At 36.3% G+C, this 12,180-nt stretch overlaps 1 protein-coding gene across 1 annotated transcript in view; it reads left to right on the forward strand.

Moving 5' to 3' along the window:
* The window catches only part of LOC150105451 (integrin alpha-PS2-like), a 536,973-nt gene that overhangs the window by 433,342 nt on the left and 91,451 nt on the right, over nt 1-12,180 (forward strand). The window contains exons 21-22 of the mRNA XM_090394825.1: nt 4,334-4,429; nt 10,602-10,681. Of these exons, the coding sequence (XP_090250951.1) occupies nt 4,334-4,429; nt 10,602-10,681 (176 nt within the window). The remainder of the gene's footprint in view (nt 1-4,333; nt 4,430-10,601; nt 10,682-12,180) is intronic.

The raw sequence follows: 12,180 nt of genomic DNA on the forward strand, positions 1-12,180 counted from the left end.
CAATCTGGTACTTATCCAATTCTTCTGCTAGTTCCATTTTTTTTTCATTGATGCTTTGTATGTTTATGGTGCCAATCTTAATCTTTGCTGATGTTGAGTTGGGGGTTTGGGTTTGCTCCATTAGCTGACTTTTCACTGTTCACCCTAATTCTTGACAAAAACAATGGGGGGGGGCTTTTCTATCCAGGCGACTACCCCCTTAGCCAGCATATAGTTTAAACCAATATGAATACAATTTGGTTGACTAAATCTCAAATTGCCAGCCTGTCCTCGTTCGTTCCGTATCCAGGTAGATACCCAACATGGTGCACCATGAGAAGGTGAGGATTGGACATTGGGTCAGAAGCCCTGGTTGGCTCACTACATTCCCCAAAAGGCCACCCCAAAATGCATTCCCCAAAATGACCTTGACCTTTAAGCACCGCATATTAACTTATTTGCGTGTTATATATCCAATCTACACACAGGCAAAACCTACATCAATACTGTATAGGGATAAAGTATGGAGTAAATAAAGTAAAACCATTATGATTTGCCATTTAGGAGCTCATGAAAGATATACATTTAGAGTGTTGTTAATTATAATGGAGTACTGTTGCAGTCCAAAAACTGTGCGTTTAATTTTAGCACTACATACACCTGTACTATAAATCTTACATATGGGATAGCAGAAGAATGTGTAATAGCATAGTATACTGTGGTTCGGGGGGGGGGGGGGGAGCTGTAAGACCCACTATGACATGAGGAATTGAAGGAAGGAACTGTTGCTTGAGTGTTAAGTTTAGGATCATTTGAGAATGGCAGTATTGCACTATATTACACTAGAAGAAAGGTTGAAAGTAGAAAAATGATCTTAGTTGGTGGAATTGCAGCACACTCACAGAGTAGAGGATAATTTGATAATCACTGCTGTATTTCAAATATAGAAGGATGCACAATCAGTTTTACCCAGTATTTCAAATTTAATATATAAATAAAAACATATACACTGCTTGGAAAGAAGTCAACGGACATCCCCATAGGCAAGGTGCATCGTGATATATAACGAGTCACATGTTTGTAACCGGTATAAATTGGAGTAATGTGATGCTCCCAAGTCAGTGCAACTCTGTCCGGGTGAAATGGCTGCATGAAAGGAACTGATATGATACTTTGAAAGAGCATTGTGATAGGATTCTATGTTGCAGTCCTATCTGTTTTGCAGGTTGTTGGAAAAATGGCAGTTAAATGGAGCAGTGTCCTCCCTGTAAATAGTATAAAAAAGACAAAAATGCAGAAACAGAGCATCCGTGAGAAAGCATTTGGAGGAATAATAGCTACTTTGGATGCAGTCAAACATTATGAGCGAAATTCGTAGTGCACATCCCAGATGTTGGTACAACATTCCTAACGTTGGCCAGATTGAGGATTTACCATGTTAGGAGTTGAGCAGAAAAGTTGATGTTTAGAATAAAAAAAGAATACCCAGCATTTTAAAATGTTCAAATGCATGGGCATAATCTACTTATTCCATGATAGGCTAGATATGAAATCAATCCAAGAAGAGAAAACTTATCTTGTTTGGCGAGCAGAGCAGCACATTATCAAAAGTATTGAAAAGTGAGCTGTGGTTGTTCTTCCACTAGTAATGGTAGGATTGTGATTTGGTGCAATTAAAATTCAATAGGTTATTGTTGCCCACTTGAGAATGTCTAGAAGATTGGTGTTAAAAGTATTGATCATAGATCTTGAAGCTTGAGTCATCTGATCTGGGGAGAAGATTATTAATGTGCAGAAGAAACAGTTTAGGCTAAATGTATTCAGCTGGCAACTCACCATAATAGTTTCTCTTTTTGTGTGTGTGTGTGTGTGTGTGTAGTTATTACTACTTGCCATATTTACTTAAAATTTTGCCTAAATAGTCAACATTATTTACAGGAAAACCTCGCTTAGAATGAATAATTAATCCATCAATTAATGTGTTTAAGCAAATGTAATAAACAATAAGGATAATTATAATTCATCCATCAGTTAGCATAAATCTGGGAAAAAAATTACAGTATAAGCTATATTATATTTATTTATTAACTTATATAAGCTATAAGTTAATAAAAATCAGTTGCTTACATTTTTATTTAATGTCTAAACATTTGATTGAGATACTTTTTTTATTTACAAAAAAATTAAGTAAAGATGTTTGAATAGTGCTTGGCTTTTTCATCTGGTGATGCAATTTACAAAAGCTGGCGATTGCTTTATCAGGATTTTGGTAGACTTTGAAGCTTCATTCCATATCAGGATCAGCAGCAGACAAAATTTCTTTAGCATGCTCAATGTGATTGAAAACTAGCTCAAGTTCTTTTGCGGTTTGCTTCTTAGTCATACCATTCTCTTCTTGTTTACACTCCTCATCTTATTCATATGCACGCTGCTCTTCTAGTTCAGTGTTTCTCAAAGTGTAGTATGTGTCCCCCCCCCAGTTACACGAAAGGTCTTCGTGGGGGGGGGGGGGGTACTTGGCAATTTTCAGATATGCATCATTAACACATGGAATCGTTATTAAGAAAAAAAACGAATTATTTTAAATGTATATATTTCGCAATAAATTATATATTATGTATGAATTCTCCTACTAAAATTAGGATAACTGCTTCATTTGAATAGTTGCAAATTCGTGGGTCTTCACTCATGAATCTTCGTTCAAGTTCGTAAATGAACATACATTGCGAACCTGAAACAACATGAAGAGCGTACAATAGCAATTGATAAAGTAATTATCTGAATCAGTTTTGTTCTATTAAAAATATTTTTTGTTTATGTGTACATCTAAATTCAAATAAAATAGACATTTACAATGAAATATACTTTTTTTAATTTTATTTATTTATTATTTTGATAAGGGGTACTTACTAATAATGAAAATTTAGGAAGAGGATACACGGATATCTGAAGTTTAAGAAACACTGTTCTAGTAGAAGGAGATCATTCTCACTTAACTGTTCTGAATGGGAATAGGGCAAGTTTCTCACATCTTTATTATCCAGTTCATTAAATCCAGGTTTTTTTTTCCAATTGTGCTGATTTCTTCAATGTTAGATCTTGGATTTTGTGCATGATAAACTAACACATGGTTTATCATGCACAAAAAGTTGCTTTCTGCATTGCCTCCTAATAAAAGCGTACGATGATCTTTAGATACTTGTATCCTGGTTGAGTTTTAGCTAGGGAAGTTTTTGTTGGTATACACTTCCAAAAGAGTCCCTTTTCGTTGATGTTGAATATTTGACAAATCATCATAATCAACCTCCTAAATTATCCTTTGCAATTCTTCAGGAAATTTGGCCAGAATCTTAATCAGCACTAGCAGATTCCCCAGTTATTCTTACGTTATGCAGTACATCTTGATTTTTAAAATGGTCAAACCATCCTGAACTTGCAGTAAAGCTTTCACATTCCTCTTGAAATTTGGTCTCTTTCAATGATGTAAAAATATTGAGTGCTTTTGCCTGAATATTCCTTTTACTTGTAGCAGTGAAACTTTTCCTTGTTCTTTGTATTCTTTGCTCTTATTTAATATAGTCTAAACTGTAGACTCACTGTATCCCAGGTCTCACCCAATCACTGTATTACTATGCCACGAAAATGTTTCTTAATGGCTTTCAGCTTTTCCTCTAGTGTAATTACTTTCCTTCTCTTTTTATTACTGCTGCTTTCTTTATCAGTCTTTCTCTTTTCCATATCAGGGATTGAATATAGTAAATCCTTACGGGTATCTAAATTAAAGCAAAATGAAGGAAAAGTGATTGAGAAAGAGAACAGTTTGAACGTGCACTTGCAAAGATAGCTTTGAGTCAACTACTGAGTGTCACTGGCTGCTACATTGACAAGTGCTGCCAGTTGCTGCAGATTGGGGATAAAAAATGTAACACAATGTAAAAAAAATCACATTAACTGATTAATCACTTGCTTAAAGTGGAAAATAGTATCATTTCACTCAGTCGTGCTAACCGATTATCACGCATATCCAATTCACGTTAAGCGAGGTTTTCCTGTACTTGTTCAGTATCTTCTCCATTGAATATGCAGTTGACATTTTCCATGTTGCTGCCTATTTTCATTGCTAATTTATAGCAGTTATACAATTTAGTTAAAGAATCCTGAAGGTTTTTTGGTTTTATTTAGTATAACATCGTCTGCATAAAGTAGAGCTGATTTGAATAGCTGTGATTTTTTATCTGGTTTAATCTGCTTTCTTTCATAATGTAATCTGTATAGTGTTCTATATACATAATAAATAAATGTCATATTTTTCCCTTTTATACAGTTTATTAAAATTAATATATTAATTTTACAGGACTTTCCTGTTAGTTGCAGTGGAGCCCAGCCAGAATTAACAGGTGTTAATGAATTGATATGTGATATTGGAAATCCACTTCCGGCAAATAAAACAGTGAGTTTATATAACATGCATTCTCAAGGTTCTTTTTAATATGAGGATAGATTTTTCTTTTAAATTCTCACTGCTTTCACATAACAGTAATATATGGTAAATAATATTCATTGCTGTGATAGTTATTATTGTCATATCTTTATATTACTCTGGCAAAAAATTATAAAAATAAGTAAATTAAAAACAATATTTGAAAAAATATAACCATTATTATATTTTTATCTTAATCTGTTTTCACAAGCAGTTCATCCCCTCTGTAATACCAGGTCTAATTCTTAGATTGGGAGGGGGGGGGGGTTAGCCATCTATTGCATAACTTGACCTGAGAAGGGCTCTTGACCAAAACTGCCATATCCCTTTGTCATTTATTTGGCAGAGTATTCATTTTCATTTGATGGATGCTCATGAAAAATCAGCATGCATAACACATAACACTCTTGTTAATATGCATTCTAATACTGCTTTCTTCAAACACCTCTTGACTCCTACATGCACTGCTAACATCTTTATCTTCCACATTCTTATGCCATGGGACAACTTCAACATGATCATCAATTTGTCATAATCGGTTACTTTATAATTCCACATATGCCATTTTTATATTCTATGTGAAGACAGTATGATCACTCCTTCTGCATAGTTGCAGCCAAGTTTTCTTACACTGTCACAAGATTCATCAGCCTTGCATCCCTCACATAAGTACTGACTCAAGTAATTTTCTTTTTTGTAGCCATATAAATTACATTTCTTTCATTATCTGTGACCATGCCTCATTCCAACGTATATCTATCATAATAGCTGCTCATCCTCTGAGTTGAAAGGGAGAATCTGCATTCTCCTTTCTACATTCTCTTCTGGGATATGGTCTCACTGATGACATTTATTGATGCTTGTCATTGGGTTTGCTTACTCCCTGGAAAGTAGAGAGGATGTTTTACTCAGTGGTCTTGTAGATCACTTAGTTTTTGTAGAGGTATCCCTGCACTTAAACATGTGGTAATAAAGATGAAAACTGGTCTGGCTAGTGGCTCATCCCATAATGCATAGCATTATAAACATCCAAAAGTTGTGTGCTTGGCATTATGGAATACTAAGGCAATTGATGTGAAGTCATTACCCTCTATATACATATACAAGTAGTAGCCCAGTCGTGATGAAGATACTTCATATTATTATTATTATTAAACAAGACCTCATGGAGTCAAAGACTCATCTAGGGGGTCCTTTTATCTCACACACATCTCATCATACCACGTCTTAAACACATTCAAACTCCTTGCAGACACCACACTCTCAGGCAAGGCATTCCAATCACTCACAACTCTGCACGAAAAAAACCTGCCTCTCACTCCCCTACTCACACCCTCTTTATACAGTTTCCAGGGATGACCTCTGGTTCTCCCCTGATCTCCCACTATTCTCTATAGAACTTCTCCACCATTGATCCTATAACAACCCCTTACCAACTTTTGGTCTCTATCATATCTCCCCTCTTCCTTCTCTCCACTAGACTCTGCAAATTACATCTTTTCAATCTTTCCTCATACTTGACATTCCAGAGGTCAGAAACTACCTTAGTCAGTTGCCTTTGGACCCTTTCCAACATCTCTTCATCTTTCTGAAAAACAGGTGACCAAATCTGGGTACAATAGTCCATGTGTGGCATAATCAAAGCCTTATACAATGGAACAAGAATCTCACTACTTGTACACGTTGGTGTCCTCCGCATCATTCCCAGAAGTCTTTGTGTTGTCTTCACAATTTTGGCGATGTGTCCCCTAAATTTTAGATCCTTATCCACTCTCACCCCCAGATCTTTTATTTCCTCTACTTCCAACAATATATTCTCACCAAGCATAAATTCTGCATCCCATCTTTGTTTTCCAAATTTTAAAACCTTACATTTTGCAACATTGAACTCGCATCCCAATTTGCTTGCCCAATCGCTCAATTTATTCAAGTCTTCTTGCAAGGCACAACATCTTCACTACTCTTTATGGTTCGTCCCAACTTTGCATCATCTGCAAACAACTGAATATCTCCATCCAAATCTTTGCCAATATCATTAATATACAAGTTAAACAATAATGGCCCTAAAGCAGACCCCTGAGGTACACCACTAGTGAGTTTCCTCTTCTGTGATATTGCTCCCCATACACAACTTCTTGATACCTATCGGATAGCCAGTCTCCAATCCAATGCACTAATCTAATATCCAACCACATCTGCTCTAGTTTGACTGTCAACTTATCATGAGGTACTCTATCAAAAGCCTTTGCGAAATCCAAGTATATTACTGTGTATCCTTCTCCTCTGTCCAAGGATGCAGTCACTTTATTGTAATAAGTAAGTAGATTACTAAAACATGACCTCCCTTTAGCAAATCCATGCTGTCCATCAAAGATAATACCATTGTTGTCAACCCAACTCTGGATCCTAGTTCTCACAAGCTTCTCCAACAACTTAACCACAACACCTGACACACAGATAGGCCTATAGGTTGATGCTTGAGTTCGATCACCTCCTTTATGAAGTGTCACAATCTTGCCCTCCTTCCACTCTTTAGGGACTTGACCAGGTGCAAGACTCGTATTAAAAAAATATGTCAAGGCAGGTGTCAACTCTCTGGCACATTCCTTCAGAATACGCGGTGATATATTATCAAGTCCCACAGCCTTATTTACATCTAGTTTACTCAACTCCCCCAAACACTTCTTGCTCACCTACAGTCAGTCTCTCCTGTCTCCTGAGCTCTTTATAATCACCCCCCTTGTAGTTCCACATATACCCTTTTTTCACAGGGGTCCTTGCACTGCTGGCAACCACCCAAGTAATCACCTCATGGTCACTTTCACCAATTGGTGGATGATTTGATACCTCATTGATAATTACATCCTCCGATGAGATGACCAAATCCAAGACACTTAATCCTCGTGTGCCCTCTGTTACATACTGTCTGAGGTAGTTATCCCTCAAAAACTCAAGAAACTCATTTTCTTTACTTCCAGTTGCTATCTCTTCATTCCAGTCTATATTGCAATAATTAAAATCACCCATAATCACCCTTTTCTTATTTGCTTGGCTTATTTGACTATACATTTCACTGTCACCACCATCCACATTACCAGGTCTATAGCAACATCCCACCAAGTAATTGATTCTATTCACCTCTATCTCACACCATACTGCCTCAAAACCACTGGCCCCATTTCCCTCTTGCATCTCTACCTTGTATGGATATAACTCTTTCTCTAGCATCAATTGCACTCCCCCTCCCTTTTTACCCCTTCTATCCTCACGAAACACATCATACCTTTCCATCTCTATTCCTGTCAGGAAGTCATCCTCATCTAACCATGTCTCACTTATTCCGTCAATCTCTGGGTGCACAGACGCAATTAGTGCAACCATTTCATTCGCCTTGTTTCTTATGCTTCTAGCATTGGTATACAAACACAACAACTCATTTCTGGATCTACAGCTAGTTCCACTGATACCACTCACTCGATGTGATCTCTCCATGCTGGACTGGGGCCATTTCCCTTTCTGCTTCTTCATTTTAGAACCCTTTATAATTCCATCTGTTTCCTTTTGATCCCTGATCATCCCATTACTTTCCTGCCTACACATGCTCTCACCTCCTCTTGGGGCATCCACCTTTCTCACGTTGTGTATCCCTGTCCACCCTGAGCCTCCCCGTTTCCCTGCTCCTCTTGCACACCCATTCTCTCATTTTCTATATTCATACCACTCACTTCCCCATTCATTTCCACTTCTTCAATCTCTTCTGTCTTACTCTCCTGCTCTTCCACATCACCCCCCTCTCGATCTCATTCATTCTCTCTATTCACTTCTCCACTTTCCAGCAGCAGTCTCTCCAAGCGACTCACCCCATAACCACTCAAATGCAGTCGATCACTCCCATACAGCTCACTTCGTCCCTCAAACTCATTCCACACATTAACAAATTGTACTCCCATCTCCTCACACATTTCAGCCAGAATATTATTTATAATCCTTGCTCTCCGCCTCATTTCACCACAATCATACTTAGGCAACACACTGACTACCCTTCCTGTCACACTATTCTCTTTTATCTTTCCAAGCAGTCTCCTGATGTTCATTTTGACATGCTCTTTGTTCTCTCTCAAATCATTTGTACCAATTAATACAATTAACTCTTTTGCTCGTTCCCGCCTCAGATTCGATGCCTCAATCACTCTACTCATTTTACCACCTGGAAAACATACCTTGTGCATTTTATCCTCTAGCACACCTTTAATAATGGAGTCGCCATACAACGTCACTTGCTCATCTTTCGTTAACTCTTTCATGCCATCATGATTTATTTTAATAGTTTTGACCTGAATTCTCTTAATTTCATTCCGCATCCATTTCATTTCTTGCTTCATCCAATCCAATTCACCTTCCGAACCTCACGACACATTCGCTCTATCCTTAAATCTTTCTAACTTCCTAACTCTCGACCCCTTCTTCTCACTTTTCCTCTCATTCAACCTTCTTTGTTTCCGTACTTTCGGTCCAACATACATCCAACTTTCACTATCATTCTTCTCACTTTCACTCTCATATATCTTTCTTTGTTTCCGTACTTTTGGACTAACATGCGTCCAACTTTCGCTATCATTCTTCTCACTTTTACTGTCATTCATCTTTCTTTGGTTCAGTACTTTCGCCATCATTCATTCTTTTTTCGCTATTATTTATTCTTTCGATTTTTTTCACTTGCGATTTCTGAATCACACCATTTCTACTTTCATACATTCTCTCAATTTCTTTTCTTTCTGCCTCACTGTTGTCCCTTTTAACATCCGTTACGGTTTTCAAATCGCTCTTTTTCTTTTTTTCCTGAGTTTTTAACATTTTTTCGCCTGCCTACTCACCATCCTTCTCTTTCAAACATGCACTCGCGACACAATCGGTACTAGCACTTTCTGTCATCAATTTCATATTCGCATTCATCAATTCCTCGTTCAGGTCACATTTCGCACACACACCCTTCTTCCATCTGCACTAAACATCCACAAATCATTTATGTAATCAAAGGAATACATATAACAGACTTCACACTTAATGAAACGACTGAAATCTAAATTAAAATCATGGAATGACAATGCCGCCGCCATTTTTTTTTTCTCTGCAGGTTGCTAGGTCTAATATTAATGATTTCGTATTTAGTTTAGGCAAGAAAAAAAACCCACTCTAATAATATCGGTAGCGTACAACGTTTACAGCCGCTCTTACTTAAACAATTACGCATATATACTTAATTATTCCTAGTAAAACTTATCTGAATCAGGAGCTCTTCAAAACACGTCCATGGCGCTTGACCCACTAGCGCCCTCTCCAGCGACTCACACCATATGCAAACATTGTTTGTTTACACTTGGATAAAGGATTAAACCAAGAATATAATTTCTTGGCATCTTTCATTTATAACTCAGGTTTCAAACTCCATACATCCACAAACTCCACATTCCTGCTGCATAACCCACACAATGAACCATTCATAATCTTGGTCCTTCCTAACTTTGCCTCTCTGATACCATGATGGCCAACTCACAAGCATTATTCTTTCCCTCTTTTCATTCATTTGTGTGAGCAGCTCTTTCATATTCGTACCTCACTTGTTGCTTATCAGATACTTTGTACCTGTCAATATACTTGCATTCACTTTTCCTCTCGGTATTCCAACAGCATTACTAGCACTATTGATTTTTGCCTAGGGAACACATTTTAAAAAAAAATTGATATATATTAAATATTGTAGTTTATTTTTAGTGCAATTAAAAATTATAGTTGGTAAACATTTTTAATCACTGAATATGATGTTTTGTATGCTCTGATAAACAATTTGTTATAAAATTAGCATGTTTAATAGTGCAGTAGATGTCTTGTACTGTAAGTGTGTTTAATTTGGTATAGATGCTCATTCTGCTATAATTTTTGTTCTTTGTTATATTAATAAATAAAATGCTCTAGAAACAATTGTTTATGATAGGATCATTTATTACATTTTGTTGGCTTCAGTTTTTAATATCTTCTCTTCCCAAATAAGTTCAAGTATATTAAATTCCCAATGAATTCAAGTAAGTGTGTATAAATGAATTGCTTACTTTAGTTTCTACAAGCTTTTTTGTTTTTCCTCTAGCTAAAATTTGTGGTTCTTTTGGCACCATCTCGAATTGTTACTTCAGTATCTGACTTAATCTTCACTGTTACTGTTAACAGGTAGGTATTTTATTTTATTTTTCAATTTTTGTCAATCATATCAGTCACTTAAACTTGGTTGAAAAGCTGTTCACACAAACAGCTACTCATCATCATCAGTTGCTTGATATCTGTCCTCAAGAAGGGGTGTTCAGACTATTATGACACGATTAACTTTATATTATTAATCTCCTAACAAACATTTTTCTCCAAATTAGTCTATAACTTGTCGGCACTCCAATATTGTTGCATCTAACATTTTGTTCTTCTAAGGCACTTCTGACTGAATCAATTCACCTCGATCTTGGTCTTCCTCTGGGTTGCTTTAATGTCATCTTGGCATCAAACACCTATTTTTGCTAATATTTCAGACTCATAACTTTTCTAAGAACTTTAATCAATCTCTAATCTTTGAGCTATAACTTAAAACTGGTTTGAACACTGTCTGGTATACTGCTAGTTAAGTGTTTGACTAATTTTGCTCTTATTCCATATAAATTTATTCAACTGGCTCCCCACCATACCAGCTTTCTGTGACTATTTCACGATTTAATTTACTGGCTTCACTAAAAACTGTGCCTAAATAGCTGAAATATTTTACTCGTACTATGGGCTTTCCATTGAGAATGCAGCCGAAGTTTTCTATGCTTCTGCCAATTTTTATATTTTCACTGCTTTCAGAACTGTGAATTTTTTTATTGCTGATTTAAATGTCAAATTTGTTGGCTGTTATGCAATTTAGTTAGAGCAGTGTTTCTCAACCTGTGGTCTGCAATGATGGGGCAGGTGGTCCGCAAGCAGACTTAAATTAAATAATATATATTTTTTAATTATCCAAACAAAACAAATTAAAATAGGATAAGTAAGTAAAAATTATTGAAATGAAATGGATACTTAAAAAAACCAACAAATAGCAGCAGAATGTTCGTGAAATGAACATTTTGCCGCTACAAATTATTGTAGCGGCAGAATGACATGTAATAAAAGAGGGGTGACGCGAACAACAATATGGTTTAATTGCTTCTGCCTTCTTTTGCTGTTATGTCAGATTTGAAGTAAACATGTATTATCCACATTTCAACCAATTGGTTGTTTTTTATGGATTTTAATTATTGAAGGTTTTCCTTCTTCAACCAAGGCTCAGTATATCTTCAGAAGTTCTAAGTGATAATTGGACAAATTGGGTCATGAGTTAACCCAAGTATTTATATATTTTTCGGAAACATTTTTTAATAATGGAAAAGTGGCTTAGAACTAGAACTTTGAAAAGAAAAACAAATGAAGCAGGTGATGCTCACCATAATTATGATACATGTGTTGTAATGGCAAGTAAACCTGATACTATTGAAGTAGAAGAACCAAGCAGTTCAAAGAAAAAATACAGTAGGAAATATAACACTTCATATTTGGAATATGAGTTTACTTGGTGTGGAGATGAAAGTGAACAGAAACCTCATTGTGTTTTGTGTTATGAAGTGTTGTTGAATAAGTGCCTGAAACCTGCAAAACTCCAACATTTT

Source organism: Typopeltis vanoorti, chromosome 6, assembly GCF_054136105.1.
Source record: "Typopeltis vanoorti isolate ZY-2024b chromosome 6, IOZ_Tvanoo_1.0, whole genome shotgun sequence".
Taxonomy (NCBI): domain Eukaryota; kingdom Metazoa; phylum Arthropoda; class Arachnida; order Uropygi; family Thelyphonidae; genus Typopeltis; species Typopeltis vanoorti.